This window comes from Colius striatus, chromosome 22 (assembly GCF_028858725.1).
Source record: "Colius striatus isolate bColStr4 chromosome 22, bColStr4.1.hap1, whole genome shotgun sequence".
In the NCBI taxonomy this organism is placed as follows: domain Eukaryota; kingdom Metazoa; phylum Chordata; class Aves; order Coliiformes; family Coliidae; genus Colius; species Colius striatus.
The window spans coordinates 4,285,702-4,309,419 of NC_084780.1; the positions used below are offsets into that span (position 1 = coordinate 4,285,702).

The 23,718-nt window shown below is 56.6% G+C and overlaps 1 protein-coding gene across 1 annotated transcript; it reads left to right on the top strand.

The window, feature by feature from the left end:
• The first annotated feature begins 9,767 nt into the window (after window positions 1-9,767).
• NUAK2 (NUAK family kinase 2) lies at window positions 9,768-23,382 on the top strand. Its single transcript, XM_062013500.1, has 7 exons — window positions 9,768-9,984; window positions 15,943-16,063; window positions 17,964-18,115; window positions 18,977-19,042; window positions 20,119-20,238; window positions 20,518-20,650; window positions 21,340-23,382. Exons 1-7 carry the CDS (start codon window positions 9,793-9,795, stop codon window positions 22,461-22,463), a joined length of 1,908 nt encoding a protein of 635 aa, XP_061869484.1. The 5' UTR covers window positions 9,768-9,792; the 3' UTR covers window positions 22,464-23,382.
• Window positions 23,383-23,718: the final 336 nt, after the last annotated feature.

Here is a 23,718-nt window from a genome sequence, read left to right on the forward strand (position 1 = left end):
CTCTGGCGTGGGTGACTGTCCCCATGCCCTGTCAGCTTCCCATCGGTGGCCCTGATGCCTTGTTTGTTTGGGCCTCGTGTTTTGGAGGCTCGCAAGGCAAATCCGGCACTGCATGGAGGAGCTCAGTCCCTGCCACAGCTCAGGATGGGCTGAGTTGTGAGCCAGGCTCCTGGGGAGGGACACGGAGCCCAGCTGAGTCCATCCTGCCATGGTGCAGCCAGGGAGAGCTCCAGGGTGAGATCTGCTGGGGGTGTGAGGCTGCAGGGCCAGGCGTTTCTGTCTAACAGCATCCCCAGATGATGAACGCTCTGCTGGGGCTGGGAGAGCTGAGGGAAGGTGCTGAGAGCACCCTTCTCGGCGTGTGCAGCCCTGGGGTGCTGCTTTCTGACCCCAGAAGGCTCATAAAACATCCCTTTGAACTGTGCAAATTGGAGGAGGCTTGGAGGGAGAGCAAGAACCTTCTCTTCCAGAGCAAACCCCGTGTCTCCTGGCACAGCCCATCTCCATCCTCTGCACCGCTGACAGTCTCTAGCTGTTAATGAAGCCTTTCCCTTTGTCCTTAAGGCACCTTTCCCACACAGCTCAGCCTGGGGCTCCTCTGCTCTGGCTTTCTCATTAGCCCTGAGCCCTGTTTATTGCTGGTGGAGGCTCAGGGTTTGGTGCTGCTGTGCTTGGCTTTGTTAAGCTGGAGCAAGGGGAGGAGGAATCTGCTCCCTTTGTGTGGCTGCAGCACAGCTGGAGACTGAGCCTTTTGCTTTTTTTTCCCCTCCAGAAAGGCTGAAGAGAGGGACAGACAAAGCAGCAGCATGGGAATAAGCCCACTCCAGGACTTAACGAAGTCAGGGGACGGTCAGTAATCAAAGCTGGGAATGGGCTGAGTATTTAGAGAGGGAGGGAAAGAGGAGCTCTGAGGGGCAGCAGGTGCAGGTTGGTGCCTTTGTGGTGAAACCCAAACTCTCATCACCAAACAAGGGATCCCTTTGGTCCCCAGAGCTGCTACATCCCCAGGGCACTCCGTGGTGCTGGGTGCTTCTGTCTGAGGATGCTTTTCCCCACGGTGATACTGTGCAGAGCTGACTTCTTACAAAAGCTTGAAACTTGATGTCATTTAGACCTTTCCAGGTCGAGTTATAACCTTGAGCAGCTCTCCCTTTCCATGTCTATCCTGATTTCAGGGACTGGGGAAGGGGCTTCCCAAGCATCTATGAGTTCTGGCTGTGATGCCAACACACTCTGCAGCCACCTCCTGCTCTGTCTGCTGGTTTGTCCCCAAAATCTGCCAGGAAGGGCAGCTGCTGAGACTTCAGCCACTTCTATCACACCTCCACTGCACTGTGCTTCCAGATAACACCCCCTGAGAGACCTCTGGACCTGAAGAATTGAGGCACTTTCCCTGGTAACAACCTTGTTTGCTTTTTCCCAGCAGATGATAAATGGCTTAGGAAGCACACAGAGGGAATGAGGCAGCAGGAAGGTGAGAAGAGTCATATCTGTAATTACATGGTCAGTGGTAAAAGCTGGGATTAGAGGGCAGGTCTGATCTGCCCCTGTGTTGGGTTCTGTCTACTACCTTGGTATAGTCTCTCTGATCTGGCTTTTGGGAGTTCAGCCTGGTCCCTCATGGAGCTTCCAGGACCTCCTGAGCTCTGCCAGTGTCTGACCCCACTGAGGGAACCTGCCTGTGTTCTCAAACTAATAGTCTTTAATCATTGCAAGAAGAGGAAGCAACCTGATTACAGGGACTCAGAGGTGAGTGTGCATCCCATGCCAGCGCTTGCACTGCACCCCAAAAGTGGCTCAGTGCCACTCCTGACCCCCAACTCTTAGGCTTTGTTGGTGTTGCTGGACTTCTCTGAGTGCTCATACCAAGGTCAACTCCCTCATGGGGCAATGGGTGCCCAGCAATCAGCAGTGAGCTGGTAGGCAGCACCAGGTTATTTCACTTGCTTCTGGGATCATGAAAGACTGGAAGGACATCCTGTGGGATTTCAGCAACAAGACACCTCCCTGACAGCCACTCAGCCTCCTCTGAGAACTGGCACCCGTTCCCTGGCTCCTCTTGGCTCCTTTCAGGTGGGTTGAAATCCCCTCCAGGAGCAAGGGAAATCCTCCAAGCTTTCCCATTGCTTCTCTAGGCTCGATGGTGACACTCACCAGTTCCAACACGCTGACAGACATGAGCTGGAGGACTGAGACTCCCTCATGGTTCTCACAACCACACCTCAAACCCTGCCCTTCTCTGTCTTGCTCCTGCTGCTGTGGGAAGTGGGGGATTGCAGGAGATAATCTGCTGCTGTTTGAACCAAAAGGGCTGTGCCAGCTCTCCAGGTGATGGAGACAGGATGCTGAGCCAAGGCTGGGGAGCAGGAAGGTGAATCAGACCCACCTTGACTGTGTGGGGTTGTTTGTTTTTAAGCAGTGCCGTGCTTGTTTGGGCTGAGTGGTGCTGGATGGGTTCCCACTCTCCTCCCAGTGCTCTGAACGGCAGGTGGCATCCATGGGCTGAGCCTGGGCTGGACCAGCACCTCCTGGCCAGCGTCCTGCTGCAGCCAGGGCCTGCCCTGCCCAGGTGGTGATGGCCCATGCTGGTGGCAAAGCAAGCTGGCTCCAACATGCTGCTTGGAGTTGTGCAGGGATCCTGGCTAATAGCTTAAGGATCCAGCAAATGGCTTGATGTGAAAAAGCAGAGAAGGAGCTGGGAGGGGTTGGTGACAGCAGCTGAACAGGAGCCAGGAGTGTGCCCAGGTGGGCAAGAGGGCCATGGGCATCCTGGCTTGGATCAGCAGTGGGGTGGTCAGAAAGTTGTGTGTGTAGTGTAGAAGGGGTACAAGGGGGTGTGTGCAACCCCCTGCACTGCTAGCACGTGAGCTGGCACATGTGTGTGAGCTGGCACATGTGCCCATGGGACCAGATGCAGGTGTGATAGCCCATGAGGCTGTGTGTACATCCCCAAGGTAAAGGCTGAAGCTGTGCCATGCCCCTGGGGGACCTGAGCCAACAGAGCAGGTCAGGGGCTGGTCCTGTCAGCCTCTGGCATCTCCAGCAGCCACTGTGACACACAGAGCTGCTTCCAGAGCTCTCAGGGAGTTACTTGCATGAATTGAGACACTGCCCCAGCTCAGGAGGTGGCAGACACACACCAGGTCTCGATGCCCCATGTCAGGTCATTCTGCTCTGCTCCAGAGGAGCTGCTGCCATGGCTGAGGCTGATCCTGCTCACACAGAGAGTCAGTGGCCTTGGCTGGCTGCTGCTGCTGCCCTGGCACGTTGGGGAGGGTTTCCCAAAGCCACCTGACAACAAACCCTGGTGTTTATTCTTCAGGGACAGGGAATTCACTCAACCATCCATCTCATCTCACATGCTGAGGATTACTGGTGCCTGTTCTCCAAGACTGAAAACCAATTTAGATGCCCATTCAGTGTGGCTAAGGGGTGTGCTTAGGCCTTGGCACAGAAGGCTTGTTGCTGTCAGAGCACTTCTACTGAACCATTTAAATGATGGGTGATGGTGCAAAGGGAACCACTTAGACATAAAGCAAAAGGAAAGATAGAAAATAGCTGGGTTTCAACCTAGTTTGCTTTCCAAAACATGTAGCAGATTTGACCTGCCTTGGAGAGCTGTTGGCAGCAGTCTGGAGAAGGGAATGGCAATTGTCTGCCCTCTCTTTTCTGTTTAATATGTGTATTAGCTCTCAGAGAGACAGACTTGCATTGAAAGGGGATCACATTTCGCTCCACCGAGCCCTTTGAAGGGTGCATTGGGGCATTCTTTCTTACTGCTCCTCAGTTAGGTATGGCAGCCCCTTCCTTCTGTCTCTGGAGAGCTGCAAAAAGCCTCAGGCTGCTCCTTCTGCCCCTGCACCCCCCCACCCTGCATTTCCCTGGGAGCTCTGTGCCCACCAACCTCGGCAGTTGCAGCCTGTTCTCCCTGTGCCTTCATCTGAGACCTGGCTGAGCTCTTGTAGTTTTCCAGCTCCCTAATGGGGCTCAACAAATCCTGGAGCTGCCTGTGGTTGTGTCCTTGCCTGACCTCCCACTACTTGAGGTCGTGTTTACTGCCAGCCAGGCTTTTCAGTAGCAGTGCCTGTGGCTGCTCCCACACAGCAGTGCTGTGCTGGCCCTTCTCTCAAAAAGCCTTGTGTCTTGCTTCTTGCTTCTCCTTGTCCCTGAGCAGACTTTGCCCAAATAGGAAATTTCCTTAAAACAACCTCTAATGGATGTAGTTGTGGAGGGCAAATGATTCCTGGAGCTTGCCCAGGCCTGTTCACACCCACAGCAAAGTCCCACTCTGCTCACCTCGTTCTTGGTTGTTGGGTGAAGATGCTTTTTGGGGTCAGTGCCAGCCTTTGGCCATCAGTCACAGGATCACACCATCATAGTATCATGTAAGTTGGAAAAGACCTTTAAGATCATCAAGTCCAAGCCCTCACTTCACACTGCCAAGCCCACCAGTAACCCATGGCCCTCCAAAAAGCCATGTCAGTCAGCCAACCCTTCCACCTTGTAAGCTGGGGGTCTCTGCTCCCCAGCAATGAATGACAGGACAAGAGGCAATGGGCTGCAGTTGGCCCAGGGGAGGTTGAGGTTGGAGCTGAGGCAGAACTGTTTCCCTGAGAGGGGTGTGAGCCCCTGTGCCAGGCTGCCCAGGGAGCTGGGGGAGTACCCAGCCCTGGAGGGATCCCAAAGGTGTGGAGCTGAGGTGCTGAGGGCCAGGGCTCAGTGCTGGGCTGGGGTGGGACTGCAGCAGCTTCAGGGGCTTTGCCAACCCAAATGCTTCTCTGATTCATCCCAGAAGGCCCCTCGTAGCCTCGTGTCAGTGCTGGTGTACAGCAGCAGCGAGGAATTCCTTTGGATAGCTGGGAATAGAGCTCCTCCATGCTGCCAGAGCTGCAGTGGCACCTGGAGAGCCATCTGTCACTGCCCTCCCTGGACATGCTGTCCCAGTTGGGTCCCTGACCCTGTGCTGACACCATCCAGCCCCTGGAGCTGAGGCAGCCCCGGCTGCCAGCAGACAGCACTCAGCATCCACCGGCACTGAGGGATGTGGGGTCGCTCCCTGGAACACAGGCACTGCCTGCTCTGAAAGGAAAAGCTCTGGGCTTGGTTTGTTTGGGGGTTTTTTTGGAGAAGTTTGGTTGTTTAATAGATGCCTCAGCCTTTCTGCAGCCCCATGTGCTGCCACAGGCTCCAACCTCCCTGCTGGGAGCTCCCAGGGGGGTGTCCTGGGTGGCTTTGCACCATCAGTTTGATCTCCAGTAGAGGAACTTTGAGTGAGACAGTGTAAGAGAAGAATAATATGTCTGATAGTCTATTTTATTAATTGTATACAGAAAAGTTTCTCTCCTTGGTGTGGGCACCTTGGGGTTGCTGATCTGTGCACCAAGCTCCCACCAGCTGTGTGTCAGAGGAGCTGTTGGGGATGTGAGAGGAGAGCAGAGCCCAGAGGATTGCTCCAAACTCACTGGTGTCAGAGCAAAGCCTGTGTCTGAGTCCCTGCTCAGCCTTTGCTCCCATTTGTCTGGGCTTTGCTGCTTTTAAGTGGGGGCTTCAGCCATGGGGGTTAACACATGTTGTAGTGGCTGAAGTAGATGGGGGGGGGGGATTGATGCCTTTGGCTTTTCTTCAGCAAATGTTTAGCTTGAAGTGTAATTCAGACCATGGCACATCTCTGTGCAGCAGTTTGGATGGTAAATACCATAAACTAAGGAAGAACAGGTTACCACCTGATAAGATGCTGATTGAGAAGCTGAGTTCATGGTTTGGAGCAGCCAATTCCTGGGTTCATCCCAGTTTAGACTCATTATTGTAAGGATTACAGGAAGCATATGCCCCTGACCCAGAGCCCTTCAATCCATAGCAGCAGCCAGCAGATAAGGTCTTGGGACCTTCTGTGGCTGGTTCAGCTGCAGTGAGCAGGATTCCACCTCAAGAGCCTGTCCTCCCCCTGCAGGGTTACTCCTTGTTACAGTCCTGCTTTGCTCTCTTTCTCTTCTCCCTGTGTTTCTACACTTGGAGCTGCTCAAAGAGTGATTTTTCTCTTTCTTTCTTCCTCCACCCATCTGTATGAGGCAACATTTCTGCTTTCCCTGGTTGTGATCCATCCCTGCCTGCAGCACATCCCTTTCTCTCTGTAGCCCCATGCAGCAGGAACCCTCCCTCCTGCTCTCCCCACGAGGAGAGTTCATGAGCACCAGGGTGCAAATGGCACCAGGCTGATGGGGTTTTGCAGAATGACCCTTGCAAACAGCAGCCTGGCCACAAACTCTGCACATTGAGTTGAGATCAAGCTGGGATAAATGAGCTGGGCTTTACCTAGAGCAGATGTGTGTCCTGAGTGGGTGGGTGTGTGGATGGAGGGGTGGATGGATGCTGGTGCAATGCACAGCTGTGGTGGCAGTGGGGTGTAGAAGTGGCCTCTGCTGGAATCATTAGATGTGATAGGCCATAAATTACTTCTCAAAAGGCTCTTATGGGTGTTAATGTGTTTCCCTTCTTCTGCTGATGGATGGGGCACCCAATTGGGAGGATCAGAGCAAAAAGCAGCTTCCTTAGTGGTTTTTGGAGGAGGAATGGGTTTCACACCTGCCTGAGCACTACCCAGCAGCAGGTGAGGAATGCTGCCAGCTTGAGAGGCCACTAAGGAGAGGTGATCATCAAACTTGTTGTTGTCTTTGGCATTGTAATGCCCTGTGAAGCTTTTCCTTTCCTCCTTGGAGGGCTCAATGTCTTCTAGGGAAAGTTTATCCCTTAACCAATCCACAAGCAGAGGTGAACAGATCCCATTGCCACTGACTCCCAAGGCAGAGCTGGAGGGTTTGACCACAACATGGATGTTTTTTAGCACTGAGGTAACCCTGAAGTGTTTATTTAGAACCAAGAAAGAAACAAACACAGGGTTTAGGAGCCTGAAAGTCAGCAGAACTTCCAGTGAGGAGACCAGCTTGGAGCAGGTTTCCCTGACATGGAGCCAAATTCCTTGTGGACTTTCATGTTGGTTGGAGCAGAGCTGAGCTGGGGCCTGTGGGACAAACCCCAGGTAGGATTTCTAAGCTGCAGCTGAGGGGGAGGGAGGGAATTTCAGTGGATTTCCCCACTGCTGAGAAAGCCATAGCAATAGTGCTACAATACAGGATCCTTATCAGTGGATTCCAGTGGACTTAGATCTGTATCCCTTGACATTTCCATTAAAATAGGCTTCCTGAACCAGTCTAGAACAAAAGCATAGCTAAGCTAAGCCTGTGCATCAGCCAGCACAGAGAAAATTGCAGGGAAGAATTTATCTGGGAGAAACAGAAAGAGAAGCTCCCCAAGGCTTCCCTTTCTATCAACAGAGAGGGAGGGGAGGAAAGCCTCTGGAAAGCATCCTTATAAATGAACAGGGGCATTAAACATGTGTTTAAAGTGAAATCTCTGTGCTCAGGTTCTCTCTTGGACAGACAGGCTAAACTGGGAGTGATCCCACAGCTGGAACAGCGTCACAGTGGGCTCAGTGGCCAGGACACAGTGGTGCTTTCATCTCAGCCAAGTGAAATTGCTTTGTTTATTGCAATAAGGTAGGTTTGTACCTTCTCCCTTCAAGTCTGCTGCAATCTCTGGGCTGTGCCTGAACAGGATCCTATCTGTTTACTTTGACATTGAAATTACAGCAGTTGAGTTAATCTCATCTCCACCTTGTTTATCTTCCCTATGGGCCCTGATGGCCACTTGCAGATTGAAACCCGGGCTCCTGTTACTCTACAGTAAATAATTGATTGCTGCAGCTCTGCTTCAGTGCAGGGTTTCTTCAGACAAGCTGCAGATGACCACTTTTAAAGTGAGGAGAGAGATTTGCCTGGGGGTTATGGTGTGTTCAGCTTGGGGGGAGGTTTGAGGGTGGAAGGGACACGGGACCAGTCTGAAGCTGCAAGAAGTTGGTTCATCCCTGATGTCTGTGAAGGATGGAGGTGGCACATGGCCACTGGCAATGACAACTGGGGACAACAGCAGGACAAGATACCTGTGTGGTGTCTTAACTGTATTGAAATGGTATTTGATGTGCTGTGCATCCAGCACCAAGATGGATCACATGGAGCAGGAGTTTGGCATGTGGCTGTCTCCACAGCCTGGGCTCCAGTGCCTGTGGTTACAGCCACCTTGCAGGGTGAATATCCTCAGCAGGTCATTTTATAACCTCAGACCTCCAATACCAACCAGCCAGGGCACTGCAATGCCTGGGTCTCATCCTGACACAGAGACATGGCCACAAATCACCAAAAGCAGGTGCTGGCCACGGCTCAGCTCCATCCCACGTCACTCCTGTGCTCAGGGACACAAAGGCTGCAGAGAGGGGCTGGTGCTGGATGAAATCATCCCTTCAGACACAACCCCCTGCTCTGCCTCACCCTGCCCAGGCTGCCCTGAGCTGCTGGAAGTGGTGGGAAAACCCAGGTCTGAGTGTGGGGATGAGTAATGCTGTAACTATCTCTTTCTTCAATCAATACGGTGTGTCCTCACACATGCCAGAGCTGGGCAAGAGCTTTTGTTTTGGCTGCTTTGGGAAAGAATTGCATTCTTTTAATAGCTCCAAACAAAGATTTACCACAGGGGCAAAAAGACCACAGGGGAAGGTGCTGCAGAGTTAACAGCAACTACAGTCCCTACAAAGCCTTGGCGTGGGAGCAGCCACAGACAGCTCCAATCCCCCACAGATCTGGTTTTGGGGCACCTTGGTCCCTTCCAGCATGTCCAGGAGGGCAAAGTGTGGTCCTGTGGTGAGCATGGACAGGCTGTGCTTGCCCAAACCTCTCCTCTCTCTGATTTTGCCCTCAATACTCCTTTGTTTTTCTGTTCCCCAAGAGTTCTGGCTGCATTGTGGCTTCTTGCAGCAAACCCCATCTCTGTGTGTGTGTGTCTGTCTCCCTCTGTCCCTGCATCTCTCCTAGTGTGAGACACCCAGGTGCTTTGCTCCTGGTCCTCCCAGTTACCTGGTCCTGTGTCCCAGCCTTTGGGGGTGTATCTCTCCCTGCATCATCTTTACTGTATTCAGCTCTGGGGCCCCAGTGTAAGAAGGACACAAAGCTGTCAGTGTGTGTGCAGAGGAGGATGATCCCAAGGCTGGAGCCTCTCTCCTGTGGAGACAAGTTGAGAGAGTTGCTGTTGAGCCTGGAGAAGGGAGTGCTCTGGGGAGACCTTACAGTAGCTTCCCAGCACCTAAAAGGGCTGATGAGAAAGGCAGAGAGGGACTTTACAGGGCCTGGAGTGACAGGGCACAAACTCAAAGACTAAAAGTGGGTAGATTTATGTTAGATACCAGGGAAAAGTTCCCTGTGAGTGTGCTGGGGCCATGGCACAGATTGCCCAGAGACCCTGTGCTCTCATCTCACCCCTGGAAGTGGCCAAGGGCAGGTTGGATGGGGCTTGGAGCAACCTGCTTTAGTGAGAGCTATCTCTGCCCAATCCCACCATCCTCTGAGAAGTCCCCAAGGACTGCCAGACACCCCTTTACCCCCCTCCCACCCCTGTGCCTCCTGCTCTGCACCCTGCCTTACCGCAGCTTCCTCCACCCTCCTCCAGCCTGTGGGTCCCTCCCTCCCATCCCACTCCAGCCCGTGAGCTCTCCCCGCCGCTCACACGCTTTCCCCCCGCCTCCTCCTCCTCCTCCTCCTCCTCGTGTCGCTCGGCGGGCGGAGCAGCCGCTGCGTGCGGCCAATGGGCGCGGGGAGCGGGGGGAGCGGCCGCCGCATTTAGCGGCGTTGCGGGTGTGTCGCGGCTGTGTCCGTGCCGGGGAGCGGCGGAGCGGGGCTGGAGCGGGGCATGGAAGGGGCAGCGCTGGCGGCATCGCTGGCCGAAGGGCTCATCAAATCCCCGCGGCCGCTGATGAAGAAGCAGGCGGTGAAACGGCACCATCACAAGCACAACCTCAAGCACCGCTACGAGTTCCTGGAGACCTTGGGGAAAGGCACCTACGGCAAGGTGAAGAAAGCCCGGGAGCGCTCCGGGAGGCTGGTAAGGATTCCCTCCGGGCATCCTCATGGTGAGATGGTGCGGGGGGAACCTGAGCATCCTCCTGCTCTGAGCGACACGGCCCCGGTGCATCCCCCTCCCCTCGCTCGGCAGCATCCCCGCAGGCACCGGCTCGCCCTCACCGGTAACCGGGCAGATGCAGCCCTGGAGCTGTGGCAGTGCCGGTAACCGGGCAGATGCAGCCCTGGAGCTGTGGCACTGCCGGTAACCGGGCAGATGCAGCCCTGGAGCTGTGGCAGTGTCGGTAACCGGGCAGATGCAGCCCTGGAGCTGTGGCAGTGCCGGTAACCGGGCAGATGCAGCCCTGGAGCTGTGGCAGTGCCGGTAACCCGGCAGATGCAGCCCTGGAGCTGTGGCAGTGTAGGTAACCGGGCAGATGCAGCCCTGGGAGCTGTGGCACTGCCGGTAACCGAGCAGATGCAGCCCTGGGAGCTGTGGCAGTGCCGGTAACCCGGCAGATGCAGCCCTGGAGCTGTGGCAGTGTCGGTAACCCGGCAGATGCAGCCCTGGAGCTGTGGCAGTGTAGGTAACCGGGCAGATGCAGCCCTGGGAGCTGTGGCACTGCCGGTAACCGAGCAGATGCAGCCCTGGGAGCTGTGGCAGTGCCGGTAACCGGGCAGATGCAGCCCTGGAGCTGTGGCAGTGCCGGTAACCGGGCAGATGCAGCCCTGGAGCTGTGGCAGTGCCGGTAACCGGGCAGATGCAGCCCTGGAGCTGTGGCAGTGCCGGTAACCCGGCAGATGCAGCCCTGGAGCTGTGGCAGTGCCGGTAACCGGGCAGATGCAGCCCTGGGAGCTGTGGCAGTGCCAGTAACCGGGCAGATGCTGCCCTGGAGCTGCGGCAGTGACAGTGACCGGGCAGATGCTGCCCTGGGAGCTGTGGCACTGCCGGTAACCGGGCAGATGCAGCCCTGGAGCTGTGGCACTGCCGGTAACCGGGCAGATGCAGCCCTGGAGCTGTGGCAGTGTCGGGTAACTGAGCAGATGCAGCCCTGGAGCTGTGGCACTGTCGGTAACCGGGCAGATGCTGCCCTGGAGCTGTGGCACTGCCGGTAACCGGGCAGATGCTGCCCTGGAGCTGTGGCAGTGCCGGTAACCGGGCAGATGCTGCAGCCAGGACAGCCCGGAGGGGCCTCGCACCTCCCCGGGGAGGGAGGGGGGATGTTTGCTGCTCCCTTCACCCACTTGACCGCGTCGGGCTTCCTGGTGAAAGGAGCTTTGCAGATCTCCAGTGAAGAGCAAACATTGCACTTGAGTCTGAAGGACTCCTTTCCCTTCCTCTTGCCCCGATTCTTGGTTGGTAGCAAAGCCCCTCAGAGCCCCGAGGGTGTGATGCAGAGCGTGACTCAGTCCATTGATGCCTCAGCCCCGAGCTCAGCGATCCAGCTGGGACTGTGTGGGGAGAGGCAAAGGGACCCCTCAGCCCCAGGTCAGTGGGAAACTGCTGTTATGTCAGCTCTGACCTTTAGGAATCTGCAAAGCTTCAAAGGACAAACTTGAACGTGATTTCCCTGGCCCTGCTCAGCCCCCAGCACCCTGCAGTGTGGGATGGGACTCAACAGGCACTTGCACATCACATCGTCTTGAGACTGTGGGTGAGCAAGGAGGGTCAGGCAGTGAGCAGTGAGGCTGGCCCAGCAAGGCTCAGAGGCTGAGCAGAGGAGCAGGGTGTGAGGCTGGATCACTCAAGTGCCACAGGGGCACGTCAGGGGAGACAACTGTAAACGTGAGAGGCTTTCTTGTGTAATGCAACAGCTCCTGATGAAGTAGCAAGCAATAGAACAAGAGGAAACAGCCTCAAGTGTCCCCAGGGGAGGTTGAGGCTGGATGTGAGGTGGAATCTCTTTGGTGCCAGGGCTGTCAGGCATTGGAAGGGGCTGCCCAGGGAGCTGCTGGAGTCACTGGAGGGGTTTCAGAGCTGGGTGGGTGTTGCACTGAGGGCAATGGGCTGGTGGGTGGTAGGGCTGGGACAAAGGCTGGACTCTGATCTTAAAGGTCTCTCCCAGCTGAAAGGATTCTCTGATTCTAAGTCAGATCTGCCTGATTCTGAGGAAGCTGCTGTTTTGCTGCATAATCAGGGCCTTGAAATGCAGCTTCCACCCACAGACCTAGAAGGATCCCTCCCCTTGGGATGGGCAGCACACATGGCTTTCCCTGCAGGGAATCTCTCAACTGCCAGAAAACTCCCCAATACCTATGGAAGCTCCTTAGACTGGGGAGTGCTTTGTCTGGCAGCGGTGCTCTATTATAATGCAAATTAAATGTGCAAGCCAAGGACTCCTCAGTAAATGCCAGAGATAGGCAAAGGCTGGGCTAACAGCACCTCATCCAGCTGCCACGGAGGAACAGGAGGCTTAACCACAAATCTCTCCTCTTCCCACTAATTCTTTCTTGTAGCACTCAGCGTTTCCGGACCTGTTTAATCTTTAGGCTTATCCTGAGCTGGGTTGTTATCCCCCTCCTTCCTTAAGTGGCTTTCACTTCCTAAACACGGAGGTGTGAGAGCAGGTACTGCTGCCTCTGCTGGTTCCCCCTCCTGGGCTCCCTCCAGATCCGACCTTACCGGCTGAGGCTGCTCCATGCCTGGGCTTTGCCTCTGGCTGATCACAGATTGCCTCTGTCAGATGCACTCAATATTCAAACATCTCATTTGGTTGCCTGCTTTGCTTCCCTCCCACCTACTCCCTTCCCCTGAATATCAACCAACCTCCTCAGCCTTAGCTCAGTGTGTTTATCAGTTTGCAGGCTGCAGGAGGGACCAGGCTGAAGGTTTTTGGGGGGTTTCAATGAATGTCCTTTCTCTGGAAAAAAAAAGACCCAAAAACTAAACCCCACCTTGTTTCTGCTTAGAAATTCTTTAGGTGCCTTTTGGTGGGCACCTCTGCTCAATGCCCTTCCCTTTACTGCAACGTTATTGTGTCTCTGAAATATCAACCAAGTGGGGAGAGAGTTGATGATCTTTCCCCTTCCTTCCCCTTTCCCCTTCTCCCCTTCCTTCCCCTTTTCCTTTCCCCTTCCTTCCCCTTTTCCTTTCCCCTTCCTTTCCCCTTTCCCCTTCTCCCCTTCCTTCCCCTTTCCTTTCCCTTTTCCCCTTTCCCTTTTCCCCTTTCCCTTTTCCCCTTCCCCCTTCTCCCCTTCCCCCTTCTCCCCTTCCCCCTTCTCCCCTTCCCCCTTCTCCCCTTCCCCCTTCTCCCCTTCCCCCCTCCTTCCCCCCTCCTTCCCCCCTCCTTTCCCCCTCCTTTCCCCTTCCCCCTTCTCCCCTTCCCCCTTTTCCTTCCCCCCTTTTCCCCTTTTCCTTTCCCTTCCCTCTTTCTCTGCATCCTTTGGGCTGAAGCTGCAGCACCACGTGCTGTGATGGTGCAAGCTGCCTCCTGCACCTGTTTGCATGGCAGCATTTGGCCTCTTCTTTCATTCCAGCTTGGTGTTTGTCCCAGGCTCTGGTCTGCAGCCAAGTAAAACAGACAGAAGGACCTCCTATGGGACTTGCCTGTGGTGTCAGAAGTGTTTGTGGGCTTGCATGGTATTGAAGGGAAGGCAGCACCTGGAGTATTCCAAAGCAGAGAAGCTGCTTTTGATCTCCAGGAAGGGGTGAAGCCCAAGTCTGTTCCATAGTGGGTTGGAATCCCTATTCCATGGAGCATGAAATGCTGCACTTGCAATCTGGAACAACTTCTGAAGTGCTGCCTGGGGTTGTTGCTTTAATGCATCTTTTAGTAGCTGCTGAAAATTCCTGTTCTGCCCCCAAAACAAGCTTTCATGGAAAGCCTTTTGGACTTGGAAAGTACTCTTGAGTTCTCCAGGTGCCTGCAGCAGCACTTCTGGGGGCTGTTTCCTGCAGGAGGTTCTTCCCATGGCACTGATGCTGCAGGCAGGGTGTGGGCAGTGACTCCCTGAAGCTGCTGGTCCCTGTCTCCAGGGTGGCCAGGTACAGGCTTTTCTGTCTCCAGGGAAGATTCTCTGCTGTCAGCCCTCTTAGATAGGAGATGCTTTGGAACAAAACACCCCTGGGGAAGGAGGGGATGGCTGAGGGATTAGGCTCCCTGGCAGGGCTTGACAGGATGGTAAATCATCCCAGCCTGAGTGGCTGCTTCAGTGTCTGCACCCTCACAGTGCAATACCCTCACCCTGTGTTGTGTCTGCTGATGCCCAGGCAGCTGCCTCAGGGCTCTGACAGTACCCTAAAGCTGCTCCCTGCTGCAGTGTGGCTCTGCCTGGGAGGTCACTAACTGCCTCAGGAGCTCTGCTGAATGCAGCCAGTGGCATCTCCTCAGGCTCCCCACCCTGGCAGCCTGGAGCTGCTTTGTCTCTTTATGGAGAGTGGATCTTGCCCTGAGCCCCAGTTCAGCAGTGTAAGCATGTGAGCATCTCTATCAGCAAGCAAATGTGCTGCAGGCACCCCAAAGTGCTGAGGCTGTGGGGCTGGATGTGGGGAACTTTAGTCAGAGGGATGAATAGAATGAGTCAACAGGGATTTGGGAGGGTAGGAGCAGGCTGACTGGCTGCATAAAGGCTTTGCCTGTGTTCTTGCAGGGGTCAGGTAATCAGAGGCTGGAGCAGAGAACTGTTAAACTTTAACCTGTCAGCCTAGCACAGAGGTCAGGGAAAGGAATACCTGACTTTCAAGAAGTTATTAAGTGATTTCAGTATTGCTTTGTACAGAAACTTGGGCCTGGATTATTGCACTTGCCTTGGCCAGAGTCCATTCTGCTTGGTTCCTTCAGCCCTTGGGACCTGGTGCAGGCACAATGCTCACAGGAGCCAACCCCTGGCCTGGCCCTGAGGCAGCAGAGATGTGTCCTGGGGCCAAAGGGACTCCATCCACCATCTCTCCACATGCCCTTAGAACTGGCACATGCTTCTCCCATGAAGATCCTGATGTGCCAGCTGAGATCTCACTGCTGGTAGTGCCTGGTCACTTGCTATGGGTGTGTTTGGCTGTTTACTGGGCCAGGTCTCGAGGAGGGAGGTTTCTGACTCCCCTCAGTCAGAGGGACACGAGGCTGAGCATCCATCCCACACACCCAACAGCCAAGGAGGATTCCTGCACAGCATCCCCTGTGCTGGCAGCTGGGGCCAGAGGGTGTCCATGGCCCCTGTCCCCGTTGCTGGGAGACTGGTGTGGGGGTCCCTGTGTGGGATTAGTGCTGTTCTGCATTCTTGTCTCATAGAGGGGGGAAAAAAAAGGCATTCTGCTGGATTCAGTTGTAAATTCAACCCTAGGAGCACATTGTCTCTCCCCAGCTCCTTTGAAAGGGGATTAGAGGGCATCTATTCTCCAGCACTTACTTTTCTTTCTCCCTCCTCTTTCAATTTCCTTGTAGAGGGCAACTTGAAAACCCAAGTGAAAGGCTGGAAGGTGGGTGCTGGGTGTCCTGGCTGGCTGGAGGGATCTGCTCTTTCCTACCAGCCTTTCTCTTACCTCTGCATAACCAGCTCCTCCAAATCAGTATTTGGGAGGAAAACAAACCCTCTTTTAAATCTCCCCCCCCCCCCCAATTCCATGACCTCAAGGAGATGTTGTTGTTGTCTTTATCTTCCAAGTCATGTGTGCAGGTCACATTCCTCTGCCTGGCTGTGGTCCAGCAGCTGCTGCAGCCAGGGACAAAGTTCCTGTGAGCCAGGGCATGGAACTGAGCAACAGGGCTGTGCTACCTGGGGGAGGCAGCAGCTTTCCCTTGGAGGGGTGTTTGGGGTGGTTTTAGGGGGGAGCTTCTCCTTTGTGCACAGCAACAGGGCTTGGAAAATATCACAGCCTAATTGAATCAAGTTCAGTTTATGGGGGTTGCTTCAGGGGGGCTGTTGGGCTCTCACATGCAGCAGGGCCTGGGTGAAGAAGCTTGAGCCATCCATGTCTGGCTTGTAAACACCTTCCTAAAAGTGAGGTGAGCTTTTGGGAAGCCCTGAGAGCCAGGTGACCCTCTGTGCATGTGCTCACCTGCAGGTGGCTATCAAATCAATCCAGAAAGACAAGATCAAGGATGAGCAGGACCTTGTCCACATTCGGAGAGAGATCGAGATCATGTCCTCCCTCAACCACCCCCACATCATTGCTGTCCATGAAGGTGAGCCCTGCTCTCCCCTCCCCTCTCCAGCAGCATCCCTGGGTGCCTCACTGTGTGCTGTGGCCTCAGCACTGGCTGCTCTCCTCTCTTTGCTGCTGCTGGTGACTTGGTGCTGACAGGGAGAGCAGATGCTGCCTCCCCAGATGTGTGCAGAGCAGCACAGAGGGGAAACAGCTCCTCCAGAAACAGTTGCTTCCCACCCCATCCCATCCCATCCCACCCCACCCCACCCCACCCCATCCCATCCCACCCCACCCCATCCCACCCCATCCCACCCCATCCCATCCCATCCCTCCCAGAGAAGGCAGATGGCTCCAAAAGTTTAGCTGGCCCTTTTTGTGGCTGGAAGGCTTGGTGAGAGGCTGTGCTGTGAGGGGTGAGCTGGTGGCCAGGGTCCCCTGTGAGCCCAGGGCTGTGTGTGGCTCTGGTTGTGCTGGACACTCATCCCAGCCATGGCAACTGCTAGAGCAGTGGCAATCTCTGTGGTTCTGCTCTCAGCCTGAGGCAGGAGCTCAGTGCTGGAGTCTTCCTTCCCTCCCCTGGGGCATAGGAAAACCAAACCACAGTGTGCTGGGAGAGCTGCTGGGCTTGGCTTTATGGCCAGGGCTGGGCTTTGCTCACAGGGTGTCAAGGCAACACCAACCAAGGGGGGAATTCCCCAAGTTCTAGCTATAATCAGACTTAGAGCAGCTGCATCAGTCTTTGCTTCAAAGCTGAGTCCTTCAGCTGCAAACCTGTCCTGCCCCCTGCTCTCCCCTGTGCAATCCTGTGTGAGGTGTCCAGAGTCCTTGCATACTCCTTTCAGAACAAAAGCCAGTGCATTGGCAGTTCCCAGGTGCTGTTTGCAAGGGCTGACTCACTGTGGCTGCTTGGAATTAAAAACCACTGAGGTAGCTTCCTGCAAACAGCAAGAAAACGTTCCAAGGCTGGAGCTGGAGCCTTGTTGGGAGCAATGGGAATGTGCAGAAAGGCCACAGTAGCTCAGTTGCTTTTCCCCTTGGGGATGTAGCACAGAACCAGGTGCTTCAGTCACCTTCTGGCACAGCAGAGCCCTTGCTCCTGTGCTCTGTGACTGCAGGGGCTGCTTGGCCAGAAGCCTTGGTGGCACTGAGATGAGGGTGGCAGCTCTGGCCATTCCTCCCTGACCTGCAGGAACCTGCACAAACCCCCACAGCTTCTGCTTGGGAACAGAATGGGGCAGAGGCAATGGGGGGGCAGCTCATTAGTCAGTCAGGGCAGCACCTGCTCATGAGAAGGCACTTGCTAGTGAGACATCCCTCAGCCCTGAATCACACCATCATTTCAGTTGGAAAAGACATTTAGGATCATGGAGTCCCAGCCCTCCCCTCACCCTGCCCAGCCCAGCACTGACCCACAGCCCTCAGCACCTCAGCCCCACGCCTTTGGGGTCCCTCCAGGGCTGGGCACTGCCCCAGCTCCCTGGGCAGCCTGGCACAGGGGCTCACACCCCTCTCAGGGAAACAGTTCTGCCTCAGCTCCAACCTCAACCTCCCCTGGGCCAACTGCAGCCCATTGCCTCTTGTCCTGTCATTCATTGCTGGGGAGCAGAGCCCGACCCCCAGCTCCCTGCAGCCTCCTGTCAGGGAGTGTCAGAGAGTGCTCCTGTCTCCCCTCAACCTCCTCTTCTCCAGGCTCAACACCCCCATTCCAACCCCCAGCTCCTGTCAGGGAGTGTCAGAGAGTGCTGCTGTCTCCCCTCAGCCTCCTCTTCTCCAGGCTCAGCACCCCATTCCCTCAGCCCCTCCCCAGCCCCTCGTGCTCCAGCCCCTTTTTAAACCTCACACACAATTGATCTCAGCCCATCGACTGAGACTCAGGGATGCCTGAGGGATGCTTAAGCCTCCCTCCTCACTCTCTGTGCTTTCCCATCTCCCTGCAGTGTTTGAGAGCAGCAGCAAGATTGTCATAGTGATGGAATATGCCAGCAAGGGGGATCTGTACGACTACATCAGCGAGCGGCAGCGGCTGCCGGAGCAGGAGGCGCGGCACTTCTTCCGACAGGTCGTGTCTGCCGTCTACTACTGTCACAAGGTGGGTTGGCAGCTCCTTCCTGGGGCCAGAGCCCAGCCCTGGGGGTGGGCACAGACACAGTAGACCGTGGGGGATTGTAGAATCCTCCAGTGGTGGAGGTTGGAAGGGATCTGTCGAGATCACCCAGCCCAACGCCCCGCTGAAGCGGCTGCACCCAGCTGAGCCTGGGCTGGGAGGTGAGGGGAGCTCGTGGCTGTTGGCCTTTCCCAGGACAGGGGCTAATCCTGCTCTTTAGCTGAAAGGTGCAGAGCCCAAGCAGCTTTTGGAAGGTCTTTGCCTTTGGCTTTCTGCTGCTGCAATCTGGGGTTGACTGACCCCAGCAGGGAGCTGTTGGCTCCCATCCCACCTGCCCAGAGCGGGATGCTGGGGGCTGAAACCAAGCCTGGGGTCACCTGTCTTGTCCCCTGAAGAGGATGTCAAGCTCTGGGGCTGTGGAACAAACTGCTCCTGCCCTGGCAGGACCCTCAGGCCTGGGGTTCTCCCTGGGGGATGCTCTAAGGCCATGTCTGGTCACAGCTTGGTCCTGGGTATCCTTGGCTGCAGGGCACCTCCTGAGCACAAAGCAAACTGGGGTCTTGCTTAGCTGTGCAAGAAGATCCTGTGCCTCACTGGGAGCTGCTCCCTGGCACATGGCTGAGGAGGGTGCAGGAGCCCAGCCTGGCTCCTGGTCTGGGTGCTGCCCTGCTCATAGCACGAGGAACTGGGACGTGGCTGACAGCCCGTCCTCATGCCCACACCCAGGGCTGCTGGGTGCTGGGTGCTGTGTGTGTGTGCTGCTGAACAGCAGTGACCTCCCTGTGCTGCCTCACCTGCCCTTCCTCAAACACACAACTGAACCAGCCTCTCCCTTCCCTCCTGCAGAATGGGATTGTTCACAGGGACCTGAAGCTGGAGAACATCCTTCTGGATGCAAATGGCAACATCAAGGTGAGAGATGACAAACTCCTTTGGTGCTGAGGGGAGGGAGCCCTGGCCCAGGCTGCCCAGGAAGGGTGTGGAGGCTCCTTCTCAGGAGGTTTCCAACCCCACCTGTGCACATTCCTGTGCCCCCTGAGCCAGGGGGACCTGCTGTAGCAGGGGCTGGGGCTGGAGCAGCTCTGCAGGGCCCTTCCCATTTGGGGACCATTCTTTGAGAGCCTGGCAGAGCCTGGCCAAGCTTTGGGTGTCACCCAGCAAAGGAGATGGACTGGAGGTGGTCACAACACCCTGGTCCCCTTGGCACATGGCCCTCCATGGCCCTGGGAAGCATCTGTCAAGCTTTGAGACCGCTGGCATGAGCCTGCACTGCTGTTTGCCCAGGAGATGTGGAGTCAGGAGGGTGCCAGTGCCTGCCACTGCTCTCTGTGCCAGGCAGCAGAGTGGGAGAGGCTGCAGAGGCAGAGCCTCAGTGCTGCCTGGGAAAGCCACAGCCTATATCTGGCTGCTGATAAGAGGGCAAAGTCTGAATGCTGAGGTCAGAGCACAACTGGCTGCATTAGGAAGTGTCCCAGTGAAAGTGGCAGGAGGTGCCAGCCAGGCTGGGGCAGGGCCTGGCTCTGATGGCCCCAAGCAAGGCTTTTCCTGGAACTGCTGCTGTCAGTGACAAACAGACTGTGGGGCCTTATCTCTGTAAGGGGCAATTTAGCAACTAGGAGCCTGCAAGCAGGGACTGTTCCTTCTGCTCACTGAGAGGTGGTGTGGTGAGGTTAACGGATGCCTGTGTGCCACCTGGAGCAGACAGGGACTGAAGCAGCCTCCTGGGGCTGTGAATGAGCTGGAGGAGAGCCCAGTAGCTCTCCCTTTAATCACACCTTTCTGCATCCCAGGGATGGGGCTGGAGGGACAGACCTGCAGGACTTGCTGGGACAGGGAGAAGGGCAGGAACAGCCTTGGAGGGCACCCAGGACCAGGGAGCTCTGGTTTCAGGCAAGGTGGCAGCTGCTGGAGAGCTTCAGGTGCCAGTGCAGCTCCACCTGCTCTGGGAAACTTTTGCTGCTTGATAACAGCTATAAATCTCTCTCTAGATTGCAGACTTTGGCCTCTCCAACGTTTACCAGCAGGACAAACTTCTGCAGACATACTGTGGCAGCCCTCTCTATGCATCCCCTGAAATCATCAATGGGAGGCCCTACAAGGGCCCAGAGGTAGGTTTTGCCTCCCCTCCTGGCTGAGGGATTGACTTGCTGCCCTTAAACTTGGGCTCAGGAGAGAGCTGGGTGTTTTCCCAGCAGAGCAGGGTGTGCAGAGCCCTGCCTGGGTGGTTTGGGGTGACCAGGCATTGCGTGGTGGGCATGGTGGGGTTCAGGGGGACACAGCTGGTTCTGCCCTGGGCTCTGGCAGGGGGATCCTGACACACAGGTGGGGAAGGGGCCAGGGCAGCCCAGTGCTGCTCCCTGCCCCAGGCTCATCTGTCCCTCTGGCAGGTGGACAGCTGGTCCCTGGGTGTTCTCCTCTACATCCTGGTCCATGGCACGATGCCATTCGATGGCCACGACTACAAGACTCTGGTCAAGCAGATCACGAGTGGGGACTATCGGGAGCCCACGAAGCTGTCAGGTAGGCAGATCCTCCCCCACCCCTGCCTGTGCATCCCAATCACCTCCTGCCTGTGCATCCCAATCACCTCCTGCCTGTGCATCCCAATCACCTCCTGCCTGTGCATCCCTCCCAACCTCCTGCCTGTGCATCCCCAACCTCCTGCCTGTGCATCCCCCACTCCTGCCTGTGCATCCCCCTCACCCTGCCTGTGCATTCCCCCAAACTCCTGCCTCTGCTGACTCTGCACCACCTCCCCAATTCTGCCTGTGCATCCCCCCCTTGCCTGTGCATCCCCCCCCTTGCCTGTGCATCCCCCCCCCTTGCCTGTGCATCCCCCCCCTTGCCTGTGCATCCCCCCCTTGCCTGTGCATCTCCCCTCCTGCCTGTGCATCTCCCCTCCACTCCTGCCTGTGCATCCCCCCCTTGCCTGTGCATCTCCCCTCCACTCCTGCCTGTGCATCTCCCCTCCACTCCTGCCTGTGCATCCCCCCCTTGCCTGTGCATCCCCCTCACCCTGCCTGTGCATCCCCCTCACCCTGCCTGTGCTGACTGTGCATCATCCCCCTCTCTTGCCTGTGCATCCCCCTCTCTTGCCTGTGCATCCCCCCCCCTTGCCTGTGCACCCCCCCTTGCCTGTGCACCCCCCCTTTGCCTGTGCATCCCCCCTCCTGGCCGTCCTGGCAGTGCCTGACTGGCCTCTCCCCCAGATGCCTGTGGGCTGATCCGCTGGATGCTGATGGTGAACCCCGAGCGCCGAGCTACCATCGAGGACATCGCCACTCACTGGTGGGTCAACTGGGGCTACAGGGTGCCTGTTGGGGAGCAGGAGCTGCTGTGGGAGAGCGAGTCCCGCCTGGGCACGGTGACAGAGTGGCTCCGCCGCTCCTCCCGGCCCCTCCTGGAGAACAGCTCCAAGGTGAGATGCTTCCTGAAGCAGCACATGCCCAGCGTGGCTCTGGAGAGGCAGCGCTCCCTCAAGAAGTCCAAGAAGGAGAATGATGTGTCCCACGTGCTGCAGGAGGTGACCCTGGCTCCAGACAACCCCTCCAAATCCATCCTTAAGCGGCCCAAGGGCATCCTGAAGAAGAGAAACTCCTGTGAGCAGAAGGTGCCCGGCCCCGGTCCCCCGGCAGCAGAAGCCAGGGGGGAGGATGGCGAGGGGTCTGCTGCAGGGCTCCCCCACATGCTGTCCTCAGGGATGCTGCCCTGCAGCGTGGCTGCTGGAGCATTGCCCGTGGCAGTGCCCAAGAAGGGGATCCTGAAGAAGCCCTTGGCCAGGGAGTCAGGCTATTACTCGTCCCTGGAGTGCTGCGAGTCTGGGGATGTCCTGGATGAGGGGAGCTTGGACCTCGACGGGAGCGTGTTTGCTGACAACCCCTCCCCGGAGCAGGGCCCCCAGGGTGTCCCTGCCTGCAGGAAAGGCATCCTCAAGCACAATGGCAAGTACTCCTCCAGCAGCACTGAGCCAGGGAGCTCCCCCAGGCAGGGCTTTGGGGCTTTTGCTGAGCTGCCCCTGCCCCAGGCGCCCCGCGGCCGCCCGTCCAGCGCCGTCAGCGAGGACAGCATCCTCTCCACAGAGTCCTTCGACCAGCTGGACCTGCCCCCCCGTGTTTCCCCCCCTGGCAGCGGGGGCATGAGGGGCTGTGTCTCTGCTGACAGCCTCCTGAGGCTGGAAGAGGAGGAGGAGGTGGAGGAAGGGCGAAGGCTGCGCCGCTGGACTGTGACCCACTGCCGCAGCCCCCTGGCAGAGAGCCGCCTGTCCCTGGCAGCCTGTGCCAGCCTCAGCCAGGGCTACCAGCCCCCAGCTGCCATTGGGGTGAAGCTGAGCTGAGGGCACCTCCTGGCACGGCTTCTTGGGGTGTGCTGTGTGCTGGGGAAGGGGCTGAGCACCCCCTGCCCTGGGGCTGCTGGTGCTGCTGAGCCACGTCCCCTGGATTCATTGTGCAGCCCCGTGCCCCTCGGGCAGCAGAGTGGGTGCAGGTGGGCAAGAAGCCCTTGGTGGCTGTGGGGCAGGGCTGAGGGGATGCCCCAAAGCCCAGGACATTGAATGGACAAAGCCCTGAGTGATTCAGCCCCCTCAGAGGGGCTGGTAAGGGGAGGTCCTTGCTGCCATCCTCCCCTCACAAACAGACTCATCTCATCAGGGCAAAGGGCCCAAAGGGGTGTGGGGGACGTGGGTTTGTTTTCTGTTGCACTGTTGTTGGTTTTGGCTGCACAAGGTAGTGGATGGGGCAGGTGATATACCTCAAACTAGCTGGAGATGTAGCAGGGTGCTGGTTAGGGGGAGGGAGGAGGGGGGAAAGGTGCTGCCCCTGGCCTGTGGGTTGAGCTCTCAGCATGTGCTGTCACCAGGGTCCAAAGTGGCCAGAGCCTGGTTCTTCCCTTTCCTATGCTGAGAAACCCAAGTGGATGTGGCCAAACCCCCTGAGAACACACTCATGCCAACATCTATTTTTTTATATACTGAAAAGAGGAGAAAAAAGAAGTGCCTTGAGTGAGGCACCACTTATTTATTGCCTTTGTCTGACTTGATGTAAGGGTTGAGCAGCACAGGCTGTGGCTGGCTCCAGAAGGGCCTCCCAAGATGTTTTCCCCAGGGAGGGGTGGAGGGGCCTGTGCTGTTGCTCTGTTGCACTATTGCCATGTGTTGGCTGCCCCTGTCCCTTCTCCAGGGGGCTGTGGGTGTGTGTTCTTCCCCTCCTTCCTCCAACCTGGTCTTAAGAGAACCTTTAAATTAAAAGCAAATGGTAGATTTGAGTTGTTTCTCTTGATTGCTGTGTCACTCTGCAGCTCCCTGAGGGGAGCTTGTGGTGAGCTGGGGGGGTCAGTCCCTGTGCCCAAGTAATAAGTGACAGGACCAGAAGCAATGGGCTGCAGGGGGGGTGAGGTTGGAGCTGAGGCAGAACTGTTTCCCTGAGAGGGGTGTGAGCCCCTGTGCCAGGCTGCCCAGGGAGCTGGGGGAGTGCCCAGCCCTGGAGGGATCCCAGAGCCCTGGAGCTGAGGTGCTGAGGGCCAGGGGTTAGTGGTGCTGGGCTGGGTGAGGGCAGAGCTGGGACTCCATGATCCTAAATGTCTTTTCCAACCCA